A 15,793-nucleotide genomic window follows, 5' to 3' on the forward strand; every position below is an offset into this window, starting at 1 on the left:
AAAATGCAAGTATGACTGTTTTGTTTAGTGTACATTTTCGTTTCTGTGGTTGACCAAATTTATGTTCCCAGAAAGAGTGCCTTCACCCAGCTACATTTTACTTTGTTTCTATAGAAGTGTGATTTCTGGTAAATACATTTGCTTCAAAGTAGAGGTCAGATGCACTGCATGAAAAATAAATGTTTCAGAAGCCCATAATATGGAAATACTTCTTAGTGCAAGCTTAAATGTTTTGCTTAGTATTTTCTAAAAGGTCAACAGTTTGAACAGAACAAAACCTCTTAATTGTGTGCAGGCAAAATAACATTTTTGACAAAACTGTTCATAAAAGCTAAATACATTTCTTCTTGTGATATAAAAGCCAAATCAATTAAATAAGATTTAAAGGCAAACAAAACTGACCTTTTAGAATACTTATGCGTAAGAAAAATTTTTAAAGGGAAATATTCTTCTGTAATACTGTCAAAATACCATGACAATAAATGTTAACATTAAATCCATGAGACACCTAAGAAACAGCACAACACTTTTTCTAATGCAAAACAGAATGGGTAAAAAAGTGACATAGTAAACACAAATAGTAAATTTAATTCTGACAGAATTTCTTAAATGCCTGACTGAAGGAAGGAAACCGGCTGGGCGATTTCTAGTTTGGCAAAGTGACATTTGCTTTTGAGCCTGCTTGGACCTTAACTCTACGTAAGCTCAATTTTTTCCCACAGTAGACGTGAGCTGCATCCCTCTGTTTGGCCACATTGTTCTTCCATAAAAGAGACAAGTTAGGTAAGTGTGGGTCTCCCCCCTCTCCTGCATGGCTGCTGGTGTGTCTACAATAATACAAATACCAGGAAGAATGTTCTGCTTTCCTCAAAATGTTCAAGCCCTTTGCTCTGCAGGCACATCCGCAGCAATGCCTGTGCCTTGGTTTTGAATTTCCTACGCGATGGCAGACTTAAAAGGAGGAAATGACGTAGGGACAGTTAGTATGCAAATAGCCCTAGCCACTTCTCCTCATGCTAGAATGCTTTTGTATTAAAAAAAAAAATATTTTTTTTAATATGAAGATTTGACTTACTGTAGTTCAAATACATAAATTGAACATCCAAACATCTGAAAATTAAACCTTAGGAACAAAACTTGAATACTCACCAGAGTATGGTTGGTTCAGTCAGGTAAGCATCTCACTCTTGATTTTTGGCTCAGGTCATGATCTCATGGTTTGTGAGATTGAGCCCACTTTAGGCTCTGCACTGACAGTGTGCAGTGTGGGGCCTGCTTGGGATTCTCTCTCCCCCTCAGCCCCTCCCCTGCATGCACTCACTCTCTCTCAAATAAACGCTTTTTTTGTTGTTGTTTTTTTAAGAGTATGGTTTATAGGGAATATCCAAAAAGGTAATTTGTTGTCTAATCTAGAACACTGATAAGGATGCTAAATGTGTTTCACCAGCAGTTCTAATCTGGCCAACATCTTAACGAGCATGGTTCCATATGTGAGAGGAGAAGTTGTTGTTTAGACTAAGATTTATTTAGCGCTAAAGTCTTGTCATTATATAAGATTATAAAAATCCTAACCTCTGGAAGATGAAAATTTGCAGTGTTTTGCCCAATTTAAACAATCAAAACAAACCCAAGTTAGATTTTCTTGGCATTTTTGCATCTTGCAAATTTAAACCACAAATGCACTTACATCTTTGACATACACCAGTGCTAGTAAAAACGTCACCCAGGTCACTGACTTCTACACCTCATAAAAGGATGATTTTTAGTGTCAAGATCTTAGATTTATTAGAGACAGCCTAACTTGAGTGTGTATATCATGCTGTACAAAGAAAAGTATTCTGTGTTTAGAAACTTCACAAGTGCTTCTGGTTCATCACATGGCCTTGTGATAGGTTGACTAATGTGTACACCTATATACAAACCTGATAATTAGCTCATGCATTTTGAATTCGATTACCCTGTTGAAAAATGATTTTTTCTTGCAGGCTTTGAGGTTATGGAAGGGTCAGGTGGACCCTGGCAATAATGTAAGTCATTGACAAATGCCACTATCTGCTTCTCTTGCCTTTGGCACACAATCCAGTACTAGGTAACCATTCTGCAAAATTTTTCCTACATTTTCCAGGTGTTGGTCAGGTTCTTGGATTAATTTTTTAGATCTGTTCTGTAAATGAACAGAGGTCAGTCTGAAGGACTGTCAATCCAGCCTCTTCCATAAGCTTTCACTAAACTGTGTTACACATTTTGGTCTCAAAATGTGCTCAGGTCAATTTCTTGTCTTCAATGTATTCTTAAAACTCTTTCTCTTCCTGTCACTGGAGGAGAACCCAATGCACCAAGGATATTCCCTGATCCTTTTACTTCTTTCTTTGTGGATGCTAAGGTAATTGCATTAGTTTCATCCAGAAGTTGTCTCTTCTTTTTGGTTAAGTGCTTCAATGTGTTCATGAGGCTTCTCTCTCTCCTCTTTCCAACAAAGATCTAGATTCCCAGTGGTGACTTTTTGGAGAGTCCTCTGCTATGAGATCATAACACATCTGAAGAACCTACCTCAACAACCCTGAGGGGTAACACAGAAGGACTGTTTTCAAGAAAGGTCCAGGGTATCTCCTGAGGTCAGTATGCTTCCAATCATAAATCTCCTACTGCTTCTTAAAACAGCTTTATTGACTTATTTAATTGACGCATAGTACTGCTGTATATCAGTAAAAAAAAAACAAAAAACAAAAAATCAGAAAAACCTAGCTTTGTTGAAGCAGAATTCACATACCATACATGCAAAATGTACGATTCGTTGGACTTGAGTATATTGAGTTGTGCATCTAACACCACAATCTAACTTTAGAGTGCTTTCATTACCCAGAACAGGAACCCCAAAGCCATTTAATTCCTCTCCAGGCTATCCACAGCCCTGAGCAACCACCTCTTTCTGCCTCTTTCAGACATTTCATGTAAATGGAATCCTACAATAAGTGATCTTCTGCAATTGGTCTCAGGGTTCATCCATGTGTAGCATGTATCAGTACTTAATTCCTTTTTATTACTAAATCTATAGGCATCATATTCACTTATCGGTTGATCGGCATTGGGATTGCTTCTATTTTTTGGCTGGTATGAATGATGCTGCTGTGAATATTCCTGTACAAGTTTTTTTGTAGAAAGGTTTTCAGTTCTCTTGGTTACAGACCTAGGAACAGAACTGTCGAATTTACTCTCTTAAGCAGCTGACATTCTGTTTTCCAAAGTGGCTGTGCCATTTTCTATTCCCACAGCAATGTGTGAGAGGTTCAATTTTCCTATATCTCTACCACCATTTGTTATTATCTTTTTAATTAGTTATTTCAGCTGATATGGTAGTGTCTCAGTGTGGTTTAGACTTGCATTGCCCAGGTAGTTAATGGTAGGGATCACCTTCTGCATTGACCACCTGTACTGGTTTTTGCTGCTTAAACTGCTGACATATCCAAAAACATTTTCAGAATACAAAGTATATTTTTCAGTGTTAAGGCAATTGTTCTGATGTGTTTTTCCTTGACATGCCATGCTCCATGTTCTGTATTTTCCCAAGTACTGTACAGTTTGACTTGGTGTTAGGCTGTCCATCATGGAGTCGAATCAGCTCAACAATATACATGGAGACTTTGAAAATCTTTCAGGATAATGCTACAGTTAAGATTTTGCCAAAGCAAGTGTTTTTTCTAACTCCTTGAGCTGCATATTGCCTTGAGTAATCATCATCCGGATTGTATCCTGTAGAAGAAAGTGAAATCTGGTCATTGTTCTACCTGATTAAATAGAGCTGTACTTTATCATTTTATTTGTTAGTCAGGAACCAATACTGAGAATTGGAACTTCTGGGTATCAGGAAAGCTCCAAGCTGACAACTATGGGTGCACAGTGTCTGGCATGCTTTCAGATACCCTAGTCATCACACTTCCCAAACCATCAAGCTGGCCTATTTATAATCTTTTCAGGTGTGTATGTATGTCCAGTTAACAGACAGGTGATGCTACTGTAGAGCAAAGATTAGGAAATTTTAAATATCACTGGGGTAGAAAAATAGTAACATTAAAAGCAATGACGAAGATATATCATCTCTGTGACATACTCCAAGATGTCTACTCATCTTTTAAAAAAAAAATGCCAATTAATACAAAATGGTCAGGGCCTGTCCTGCCTGTGATCTCTTTCTCACCTCTTCGGTGGCACCTTTGTTTCTTTTGAATTCTTCCCTTGCCCAGTCCTTCAGGTATTTGCGATCAGAATCATTTGGAACTTGCCGAATTGCTTGCAAAATCCTTCTGTAGAGAAGTAGAACTTGTTGCCTTCTCATGAACTGTAGAATGGAGGAGAAATGTCAATACAACTGCAAAACCTACAGCCGAGAGGGCTTTACTTTGGGAAACCAAACTAAACAGATGACTTTTCTTTGCCTTTTTCAAAACTGAGGACCAAAGAAAAACTTTTTCCTTTTCAGAAGAAGGCAAAAAGTTTGGGCTGTTTGCTTACTCCTTTGTCAAACCTAAGAATCTTTAACGTCAAAAGACGACCACTGGGCAGAAAAAGGGCTACCAGTTACTAAAACCTGTGATTACTGTAACAGCACTTTTTCTAAACCAATGCAGTTGTTAAAATCCTTTGGTAATCTCATTCTTTACAATAGCTCAGTACAACAGCCAGAGCAATCTGTCCCGTGGCCAAAGCGTCAAGAGATAGGCAGCGGGTTGGCGGGTGGCCCGCCGAATCCGTGGCCAGAGGTCAGCCCCCACCCCAGCTTCCGCAGCAGGAAGCCCCGCCCCAAGCCGGGCCAATCTCAGGGGGAGTGCACACCAGGCCAGAATTCCCCGGAGGGCTAAGCCGCCCCCGAGCCCCACTCTGCAGGGGGGTGTGGAGAGACGGATAACTGAAATCAGACCGTGGAAAGCTGCTCTAAAAGGCTCTTGAGAACAGGTGTTACCTGCTTTAGTGTTAGAGTCGCCGGGGGTAACCTGGAAGTAGCCATGTCCTCCAGGCAGCGTGGTTCCCCTACAGCTCCAATGCGCAGGAGCGGAAGTGGGGGCGTGGTCAGCAGGCGGTGCGGGGAGGGAGCTCGGTTTCCTGGGATACGGCCTGTGGATTACACTTGGCCCGCAAATCCCCTGCAGTGTATCTAAACTGAAGCCCCAGCAGTTGGAACCAGTAATGAGCTATGTATAACCTTGGGCAGTTTTGTCTTCGACTAAATTTTCTTCTGGGTGAGAGGCGATTACAGTTCTTGTGCCACAAACAGTTGTGATAAAAGGAGTGGCAAGGCAACTGGCCCAGTTCCTGGCACTGTGGTTTTTATTAAATGGAGGTTTGAGAGTGAGGGGTAAAATTTAGTGTATTCCTTTTGAGCCTTTTAAACGTGCATAGTTAGAAATAATGAAGATATGTTTACTTTAAAATCTTTTTTTTTTTTTTTTTTTGCTGTTCCATCTTGGTGTTTTCTGTTTGCAAGCAATTTCCTCTTGGTGGTAATCTTCATGGTTGCCATTAGTTATGTTAATCTTAAACATAAAGGTTATTTTATCAGTAAAAATGGGGTTATTTGGGAATAGAGAGTTCACAACTGGGTACCTACAAGCTCTGGCAAAACCATAGGCAAGCCCAATGAACATGGGGGGGGGATCTTATTTTATGAAGAAGAAAGTTGAGGGGGGTTGTTTTGAAAAGTCCATTGGAAAATAAGAGTTGAGGGTGATGATTTCTCATTGAGTTTCAGGGGAGGTTGAAGTCTTGTACATTGCACCTCTTCCAGCTTTTCCCTGTTGGCGCCTGTAATTTAGGATTCCTTTCTATTGACCTGTTTTGAGTCTGTAATGGACAATTCTTCCAGGGAGGGAAATTGAGTGGTACAGCTTTCCTTTCTAGCCTCCTGACTCACCTGTGAAGTCTCCCTTTATTAATTTTCACATTAGTTCTTAAGAGGTTTTAAATGGCTGCCCCACTGGCGTTTTAACAATTTTGTATCACTAATGAGACACTGAAAATGTGCACACTTTTAAGCTTTTATTTCCTTGTAATTTTATCCTCCTCACAACACATAACTGCCCTTATGTAAGTAGGATTAGTGAATCTTTGCTGTATTTTTTGTCAAATAGAATTGTTCTAAATTAGAATATAGCCAGAAATGTTCATTTGGTTACCTGTTTAGTGAGCATTTACTTGATTGTGTCACTTGCTGGAATTGTTTGGTGTGGTCCCCTTTTCTAATTGTGTTTTTCTGGCAACTTGATTTCTCCCAGCCTCTTTCCTCATCTGTAAAGTGAAGCAAGACCTACCTGAGTCCTACTAGAAACAGGACCTGCCACCTATACTCTTGATGATTAGCTTTCTTGAACATTACCAGGCATTGTATGGGTGATGATGTGACTACTTTTGAAGTTTTGTGTAATTGCAATAGCAACTCCTTTTTTTCTTATAAAAGTGAAGTTAAATATCCCTTGCCACTTTTATGAATTGTCATGACTGGTCCATTTATGGTGATCAAGGTTTTTATTCTAATTTTATATGGGTTGTTTGCCTGTTTAAAAATTTTAGTCCTTTTGGGGGCACCTGGGTGGCTCAGTCAAGTGTCTGACTCTTGATTTCAGCTCTGGCCATGATCATAATTCGGTAGATCAAGCTCCACATCAGGCTCCATACTGACAGTGAGGAACCTACTTGGGATTCTCTCCCTCCCTCTCTTTCTGCCCTTCCCCTGTGCTCTCTCAAAACTAAAAGCAATTTTAGTCCTTCTGTTTATATAGCTTTCAGAAGTTTCTATATAGTCATGTATTATTCTTTCAAGCCTTCTCAATTTCATCTTTTCCCCTTCAGAGCTTTGTAATTCTGTATTTATGTCTTCCTGGTTAACCTTAGGTGGTGTAAATATTTTAATTTTGATTTATTGCACGATGGGGATGTTAGTATTTTTGCCAGCTGCTAAACTATAATTTGGACACTATTTATTAGATCATTCTTCAGAGGTACCTGGGTGGCTCAATCGAGCATCCAACTCTAGATAATGGCTTGGGTCGTGATCCCAGGGGATCAAGGCCCACATCAGATCTGTGCTGACAGTGTTGACAGCATGGAGCCTGCTTGGGATTCTCTCTTCCTCTCTGTCCCCTGGCTCATGTGCTCTAAATAAATAAATGATGCCCATATGGTAAATTTTTTTAGGGTCTAAAATTTTTCAGGATTATTTCACCTAGGACTAGTATGTTTTATTAAATGGCAGAACTACTCCCCTGTAGTTTCTTGTAAGAATCTTTTATATCCTTTCCCTACACATCATTGTAAAATCTTTATTAAAATTGATAGTGTTGAATCTATAAATTAGAAAAGACATTTTTATACATGAACTCATGCTAGACCCTGAAATACTGTCATGAGTCATAGATGCTCCCCTGTCTTAGGTCTTCCTGCCTAAAGTGGGAGTGCAAGTCCAATGAAATATTACAGATGGTGTCAGGGTTCATACCTGAGGGCTTATTCTGAGCTAGGTAGGTGTTTCCAGAAAGGCACATTAGGTAAGAAAATTCCAAAGGACACCTAGGATGCTAGCAGATTCCAGGACTTCTCATTTGCTGTAACCAGAACCTTCTGTGGTAGGGATTCTGGGAGAGAAGGGACAGGAGAGGTCACCCTAGAAGCATGATCTCTTTCTTGGATGTTATGAGATGAAGCAGGCAATGCGACTTGTCTGGGCTACCACCAAAGTAGTCCAGACTACAGATTAAAAGCGCTCCAAGGGTGCCTGGGTGGCTCAGTCAGTTGAGCATCAGACTCTTGATTTTCGGCTCAGGTCATGATTCCAGGGTTGTGGGCACCCATGTTGGGGGCTCCACATGGAGCATGGAGCCTGCTTGGGGTTCTCTAAAATAAGAGTGTCCAGGTGCAGTGTAGTCAGGAGAGAAGGGAAGACGGGATAAAAGACCAGACAAGATTGGGGTTTGGATGAAGACTACGTAAGGCAGCTATAATGGTTAAGCTCCAAGTGAGAGCAAGCATACCCTCTAACTCCCACTCAGTGACTCAAGTGCATCATGCTGCTTACCCTCACCCTGTCACAGTTCCTGATAGGTCTCCTGGGACTGCTCCCACATTTCCCATCACAGCACAAGCTGCAAACGAGACTCTTGGGTATCAGCAGGGAGGCTTCAGTTTCGATGGCCCGATTTCAAAGGTACATATGACAGACCACATCAGAATGTTGGTGTCTTTCCCTTTCAGACCCGTTATAGACGGCTATGGCCAATGAAACCTGTCATTTTGGAGCAAAATCTGTACAAGCCATTGTTTTCCACCAACTTACCCTTTCCTGTGCCACAAGGCCAGAGCATGGTAGGCAGCTCACCCACCACGGACATGAAACACAAGCAAGAAATAAACCCTTATTTCAGGAAGCCACTAAGGTGGTGGGTCCATGGTGGGTCCAGCGTAAGCTAGTGACCACTGATCCAGCAGACAAGATCATTCCCTTAGCACACCTTTTACACACCTGTTGTGTCCCATTAAGAATGGTTGCAGGGATGCTTGGTGAGTCCATCGGATTCTTGGATTTTGGCTCAGGTCGTGATCTCAGGGTTGTGAGATCGGGCTCCACACTGAGCCTGCTTCAGATTCTCTCCCACTCACTCTCTGCAGTTTCCACCTCTCAAACACTTAAACTGGTCACAAATTACAACAGTGGTATATATTTAATAATTTTCAGAATATAAGCTGCATAGCTTTTTAGAATAAAAAATGATATAACTTCAGGTACATGCTTTAGGACACTTGGTTAAACAACAAGCAATCTGTGTCTTCGATGACCACCTCAAAAATGTGGCAAACTTCACAGTGTAACTTGAAAACAAACAGGAGATAGACAATTACGTGATGGCATGTTGTCTACAAAATGACATTCTGACAACTTAAATAGAACACAGCAACAATTTCAAGTATTCAATCAGTGCTTTCTGGCCAAGTAAAAACTGTCTAAAAATCATTGATGTAGTTTAACTGGGGGGAAAAAAAAGTACTTAGTTTTCTTAAACACGGCATTTCTTTTCCAGAATGAGACTGGCTCAGTCCAGCTTGAAAGCAGTGTGAGGAATATTCTTCCCCTTAACGGTTAAGAAAAAAATGAACTAAAGAAATAAATTACTACGACACCAGGGACCGTGGCGCTGACAGAATGAAATAACCAAAGGGAAAATCACTTTTCCATCATTGCATAGTCTCCCGCAGCAGCAAACGCAAAGGACGGCACAGAAAAGCCACTTCATTTTTACACAGCCCGGGGGTCATTTTTCGGCTTACCTGGGCTCCTATGCTATCTGGTTGCTTTGTAAGAGCACACACACCCTGACCTCCCTAACCCTCAAAGAGAAGGTAGTTCCCTGCACATGAAGCACAATGACAAAACACACGCACTCGAGCCTCTAGAAAGCTGTAGCTGTCTGAGCCTCTTGACGGCATTTAGATACACACTGTGGGATTGGCAAGGCGGAGCCTCAGAGCAGGGTCACAAGGGCAGCTGCCTGTGGTCCTTTGTCCAAAGGACTGGGACGGTCCCATTCTCCCAGCAGCTACTCCTCCAGGGGGGGCAGCAGCTGGGCCCTGGCCTCCTCTTGGGCCGGGGCTTCCAGGTCCAGACACCGGCCGCTGCCCTGGGTTTGTTATGGCCGTAGCTGGGGCAACAGCAGAGGCCGAGGCTGGCCAGGCTCTGAAAGCACATTATAAGATAAAGTGTACATTGTAATAAAAACTGTCTGCAGCTATTAGATGAATCTTTATAAATCAGATCTAAGATAAAATAACATTTTAGAGCTGTGAGTTCGGAAGCAGTTGTCCAAAAGAGGGAGCAACAGGCTGGAGGCGCCAAAGTCTGACAATGGTGTAAAGTCTCACTTTAGACTGTGTTCCTTCCCTACAGGTGGTCAGAGGCTGCCACCAACTCAAACCACTGCCTAAGAGCATCACTGAGCGTCTCGGGGAGCGCGTTCACATCGCGAAGGATGATGTAGAATGGGAACGGGAACTCTTCCATGTAGGATCGGATTTCAGGCATCTCTCCAGGTCCTTTAAATATGGGCACTTTGATGTCCAAGATAGAATCCTGTAAACAGGAGACATTTTGAAATAAAAACCAAACCAATATCCTTGGCTAGCTCTTCCCTGATCTCTTTTGCTAATAGTTTTTAGGTCTCCTGTATCTAACTCCTAATATAAAATTAGCTTTTATTATTAAGAAACAATTTGCAGAACTTTCATTAAGGAGGAGGCAGATCTCTGAGCACCCCTTCCAGGAAAATGGACACTGAAAAAGAGGGAGAGACCAGAAACCCAATTTCCCATTTTCTACTTGGAGTAATTCACATTAAATCTTCCTACTTGTTATCCGGGCCTTAATGTGACCTGCAGAGACCATGCTTCGCCTGGAACAGAGCTGTCCTGTGGGGGTCTTTCACTTAGCAACTGATGCTTCCTGCTCTGAGAAGGGCACTGCTAGGATACCAGTAACTGGAAAGGGCTGGTGTATAGTTCGAAGTAGACAAGGCCCATCATCGAGGCTGCAGTACCGGAAATGACACAGTAGAGAGGGAAAGGATGACCCACTAGAGCAGGAATTGACACAGCAAGTGGTTAAGAGGGTGGTCTCTGGAATGTCCGAATTCTGGCTTTCTTGACCTATGACCTGTGTTTCTGTCCTTCACTGTAAAGTGGGAGTATTAACAAAAAATACAGTGCCTCGGATAGTGTCCGGCAGAACATAAGGAGTTAAGGTGTGACCTAGGCCATATTTCAGATAGAACATGATGAAGGGTATCCCCACTTTATCCCCAAAAGCAGCTTTTAGTAATCACTCACCCGTGAACTGGGATTGTCCAATACAACAAAAATGACGAAGATGTTAGCATTCCGGGCAGCCTGGACTGCTGCCAGGACTCTGTCTTTGCCCTCGAGGAAAAGGCCGCGCCCATCAGAGACCACCAGGAGGAGCTGTGCGTTTTCTGTGGTAGAACATACAGCAGGAGAGGAAGGGAACAAAATGAAGATCCCACTGTTAACAACTCCAAGCTACCTAAAGACAAATAGGTTAATAGCACAGAGAAAGCCAACACTAAACAGACATCTGAAACTGATGAATTCTGGACATAAGCAAAAGGGACCTCTAAGATGGGACATTAGATGCCACAGTCGGACACAAGGTTACACAGACATATGAAGCTTCGGTCAATAAAACAATTTCCCTATCACATTAGATCAATTTCATTGTATAACAACATACAAGAATTAAACATACACTCATGGCTATAAAGTAGAAAAATGGCAATACTGAGTAGGCCATTAGAAGAAACTACCTAAATCAGAAACCTGGAACTGGGTCTTCCAAATTTCTTGTACCTAATCTGGGTATTCTTCTCCTCTGAAAATTGACTCATTTAAAAGAAAACTTAAGTAGAAGGGGCCATTAAAATAATTTTTTAACGTTTGTATTCATGGTTTACCTATAATGTTTCCAATGGAAGACTACATACAGTGCACGAAGGCAGTCTTTCTCTCAAGGAAGTTTAGTGAGTGTTGAGAGGTGTGGAAGGACATGCTTCAAATAGGAAGGTTCTCCATGAAACGATCAAGATTGAGAGATTTTAGGAAGAGCTAGATACAGAACTGGTGTGTTTCAAGCCCTAAGTCAATCGTGGTTGGATTAGCTGGTTTCTGAATTATGTCCTTCCCTGCTTCCCTCCGTTATTAACATATTACAAAATATTCTTTATACTAAAATCCTACACCTTGCTCCTCCTTCACAACGCTTAACTCTGTTATAACAAACTATAGCTGACCCTTCAACAACACAGGTCTGAAGTGTGTGAGCAGGTCCACTTGTATGTGGGTATCTTACTGTATGGCACTGCATATATACTTTCTCTTCCTTATGATTTCCTTAACCTTTTCTTCTCTTTAGCTTACTTTGCTGTAAGGATACAGTATAAAATACATATAATATGCAAAATTGCTAATTATGTTATCGGTAAAGGCTTCTGGTCAACAGTAGGCTATGAGTAACTAAGTTTTTGAGGAGTCAAAAGTTACACGGATTTTCAACTGTGCAAGGGCTTGGTGCTCCTACCCCCCATCCCCACCCCGCTACCGCACTGTTCAAGGGCCAGGTGTAGTTAATTAGTATCTAATTCCTCCAGTGGTTATAAGCCTCATGAGTATGGGTTCAACACAAATTTCTGAATGGATAAATGGCTGAGTAACAAATTACATGAATGCCTAATATCTCTCCAGCTCCTGCTTATAACTTTTCCTATGCAGTGTCCACTTTAAAAGATGGGTTCTGTGGCATGAAGCAAGTGGCTTGTGAATACACACAGTAGAAAAGCGTTGTGTGGATAAAGATGAGAACTGCAGCTCACCTGGACTGGCGTGCTGGGAGGGCTGCTGAGCAGCTGCAAACATGCTGGCTACAGACTCGAGAAACTAGACCAGAACCAGAGACAGGCCGTTAGAAAACCACGAAAACCCTTCCCATTGTCACAGAGATTGAAATTACTTTTGACACTCAGGAGATTATCAAAATAACCATCTCAGATCTCTAGGCAATCAAACCGTCCCTCCCCGCCCCCCGTCCAAAGGGGATGATGATCCTTGCAGTGCTAGCATGTACCCCTGGGCACTGGCACTCTCCAGCACAGACATGCGTCTCTGGCACACACACCACTAGTGTTCTGTAACACACCCTAGAGGAAAAGAAATACTTCCCCTGGGGGGTGAAGACAAGACATCAGTAACTCCCCCAAATGAACAGAACAGCTGTCGTCTTTCAGAAGAAAATAGCTGAGCAGAAAAGGGCAAGAAAACATAAAATGTCTAGTGCAACATAAAGAAAGTAGGCTAGATGAGGGCAAAAATGAAGAGGACAAAATCATTATCCTGGGCTGTGTTTTGAACTTATGTCATCCTGAGCAAGTCATTGGCCCTATTTTACATCATTTCTTCTCTAGGTCAAATGGGGGAGAGAAATTGGCCCGATTAAGGGTACGGGGAGACAGTTTATTCCTACAAAAGTTCCAAATCTCTCAAAGAGTAGGGAGCTTGAAAATTAGTGATGTAAAGTCAGAAACCCTTGAGGAACTCAGAAAAAGAGTTCACACCCTGTTTGTTAATGGATGCCAGGGAAGTTTCTATTCCAGTGGTGCATGGCCTGAGGTTTAGAACTGAACCACCCCGGCATCCCGAAATTGTTTCCTCGAAATTTTTACCTGTCCTAACACCATACTGGGGAGGAGGGAGTGCTAAAAATTATGTCTCTCCCACACCTGCTGAAAAATGGCTGTTCAGAGGACATGTGATACAAGCATACCTGAGCAATCTTGGTTTTCTTTTGCTGGAATTTGCAGAGCCTCAGAATCTGGGAACCCGAGGAATCACTGAACTGCTCGTGGAATGGGTGTAATAGCTTTACGGACTCTCCAAAACTACGGATAGAAAAAACAAATGCAGTGTTTTTTGTGTGATCAACGTAACAAAAGGAAGTTGATTTTCCCACTGGGATTAAAAAGCACCCTTACCTGCACACAGCAATCTGACCCACTTCCAGGAGGGTTAGAGCATTTCCAATCACAGCCAAAGATTCAAATGCCAGCTATGAAATAAGAAGGTTAAGGGTTGAAGGAATCAGAATATCCTCTAGATCAGTGCCTCTCAACCTTTTTTATACCAAGAGTCTCAGAGAAAATGTTATTTTTGCATGGCATACAGGGAATGTCAACATGGCTATTCATAATCAACCCAGAGGCCATGGTGGCCTCAGACCCTGGCTAATCCCACAAATCCTGAAACCCAGAGTCCATTACATCAGTAGCAAAGGTCTGCTCTAGGCATCTAATAAAAGTGATCTTAAGAGATTTGGTCCATAAAATTTTCAGAATTTTTCCCTTTTAGGGGGGTGAGGGAACTACATAAAAAGTAATCTCAGATAGGCAAAAAATTTTTAAAACCAGTTTATTTTATTAACCCATAAATAAATGACAGCCTGGTCTCAGAATTTAAATTTCATTAAAAAGATGATGCTACTTAGAGCAACTAACATCTACTGAATACATACCAAGTGCTATGCATTACACACAGTACATACTTCATTTAGTTTTCACAACTCTGGAGGAGGTAGATACTGTTACAATCCTCACTGTTCAGAAGATGAAACTGACATGTTAAGAAGTAAATAAATTGCCCAATATCATATGGCAGTAAGTGAGGAGCTTGGACCTGAACCTAGGTTCAGAGGTCACATTTTTTTTTACAGCAGAGCACAAGTATGGATTTAGGTTGCTCGTTGGTTCATACTGGGTAATAGCATCACTGCAAAAAACATCACTCTTCCAGGTACCTGGATGGCTCAGTTGGTTAAGTGAGTGACTCTTGATATCGGCTCAGGTTATGATCTCACAGTGGTAAAACTGAGTCCACTGTCAGCATGGAGCCTGATTGGGATTCTCTCTCTCCCTCTTTATCTGCACCTCCTGTGCTTGCTCTCTCTCTCTCTCTCAAAATAAATATATAAACTTTAAAACAAAAACACATCACTCTTCTGTGCCCATAATGATGGTATCATAAGTAATTAATTCTATTCAGGCTCTTAAGCTTTGTGAATACTATTAGAGCACTAACTAATTTCAGACTTAAAGAGATGTACACGAAACACCTTTTAAAAACCAGTGATATTCAAATACATTGTACAAGGCCTTAAAAAAACAGTTTACCAGTACAGTGTGTTTTGTGGAAAATAAATACTGTCAGAGTTACTCTTCTACAGCTAGACGGGAGGACAGCAAGGCTAAAAAACAATTTTGGGATGCCTGGGTGGTTCAGTTGGTTAAGCATCTGACTCTTGATTTTGGCTCAGGTCATGATCTCACTGTTGGTGAAATCAACCCCCACGTTGGGCTCAGCTGACAGCGGGCAGCCTGCCTGGGATTCTCTCTCTCTTTCTCTCTGCCCCTGCCCTGCTCGAGCTCTTTCTCTCTCTCAAAATAAATAAATGTTAAAAAAAAATTTTTTTTAAAGGTCTCTAACAGTAAGGGACCAATTATTTGAGACATCCTAAAACTGCCCTTTTGAACTCGTTTTAAAATTTTAGGTCCTCTCAAACATAGTAGCACATTCTCAGAACAGTAATTGGTATTTCAAAGTGCTTTTTGCCAGATTATATTTAAAACTTTTAGGTGGCCATAGAGCATGGCTTGGCATTAATTTCTCATTAAATTAGCACCTGTGTTTCCTTACCTGTTTGGTATGGTTGTCTACCATGCTAGAAGAGTCATCAATGGCCAAACAAATTTGATACTGGCGTTTACTGGGCTTGGTCCTTCGAAGCCAAATCTTGTCTTTCCGAAATTGACTAGCAATATATGGAATGACCTTCCGCATGTTCAGCCGCTTCCCAGTTCGATAGTCTCCTCTATTAAATTTACCCAAATGGGGCAAAGATTAGTTAACAATTGTTCATCCTCCAAAAATTTTTTTAAAGAATAAGATCACATTATAATACCTTTTAACCAGTAACCTGACACACTCAAATGTCATCATCAACTGAGAAAGGAGGGCAGCCAGAAAAACTGGTTATATATGTGTCAATAATCAGGCCCTTCCACGAAAGCTGCAACAAGTTTTAAAAAATTAGAAAAAGAACATTTGCCCTGATTAAGTCTTTGACTCTTTTCTAATCTGAAACTATGAGTTTGGATAAACCTTTGCGAAGATCTAGGTGAGTAACACATGCAGCAAGCCCATA

The 15,793-nt window shown here is 41.3% G+C and overlaps 3 protein-coding genes across 3 annotated transcripts in view; 1 reads left to right on the forward strand and 2 right to left on the reverse strand.

Annotated features, from left to right (window-relative positions):
- ANKRD6 (ankyrin repeat domain 6) overlaps nt 1-14,891 on the forward strand; it is a 229,443-nt gene extending 214,552 nt beyond the window's left edge. Inside the window, exons 18-19 of the transcript XR_007152004.1 lie at nt 14,766-14,769; nt 14,881-14,891. The gene's annotated coding sequence lies outside the window, so the exon portion shown is untranslated. The remainder of the gene's footprint in view (nt 1-14,765; nt 14,770-14,880) is intronic.
- On the reverse strand, nt 199-5,028 carry LYRM2 (LYR motif containing 2). Its single transcript, XM_047857761.1, has 3 exons — nt 4,958-5,028; nt 4,196-4,336; nt 199-3,750 (listed from the first exon to the last, which is right to left on the reverse strand). Exons 1-3 carry the CDS (start codon nt 5,000-5,002, stop codon nt 3,670-3,672), a joined length of 267 nt encoding a protein of 88 aa, XP_047713717.1. The 5' UTR covers nt 5,003-5,028; the 3' UTR covers nt 199-3,669.
- MDN1 (midasin AAA ATPase 1) overlaps nt 8,687-15,793 on the reverse strand; it is a 173,047-nt gene continuing 165,940 nt past the window's right edge. Inside the window, exons 97-102 of the mRNA XM_047857750.1 lie at nt 15,286-15,460; nt 13,572-13,645; nt 13,364-13,478; nt 12,417-12,480; nt 10,861-11,003; nt 8,687-10,108 (exon numbers count right to left, since the gene is read on the reverse strand). Coding sequence (XP_047713706.1) covers nt 9,920-10,108; nt 10,861-11,003; nt 12,417-12,480; nt 13,364-13,478; nt 13,572-13,645; nt 15,286-15,460 — 760 coding nt within the window. The 3' untranslated portion in view covers nt 8,687-9,919. The remainder of the gene's footprint in view (nt 10,109-10,860; nt 11,004-12,416; nt 12,481-13,363; nt 13,479-13,571; nt 13,646-15,285; nt 15,461-15,793) is intronic.

Source organism: Prionailurus viverrinus, chromosome B2 (genome assembly GCF_022837055.1).
Source record: "Prionailurus viverrinus isolate Anna chromosome B2, UM_Priviv_1.0, whole genome shotgun sequence".
NCBI lineage: Eukaryota > Metazoa > Chordata > Mammalia > Carnivora > Felidae > Prionailurus > Prionailurus viverrinus.

Bases quoted from the DNA above. Each gene is read 5' to 3' on its own strand.
- LYRM2 (XM_047857761.1), bottom strand. From the start codon at position 5,002: ATGGCTACTTCCAGGTTACCCCCGGCGACTCTAACACTAAAGCAG. The intron at 4,337-4,957 runs GTAACACCTGTT...TCCATTCTACAG, and splicing joins CGACTCTAACACTAAAGCAG to TTCATGAGAAGGCAACAAGT. The intron at 3,751-4,195 runs GTGAGAAAGAGA...TTTCTTCTACAG, and splicing joins ACAAAGGTGCCACCGAAGAG to GATACAATCCGGATGATGAT.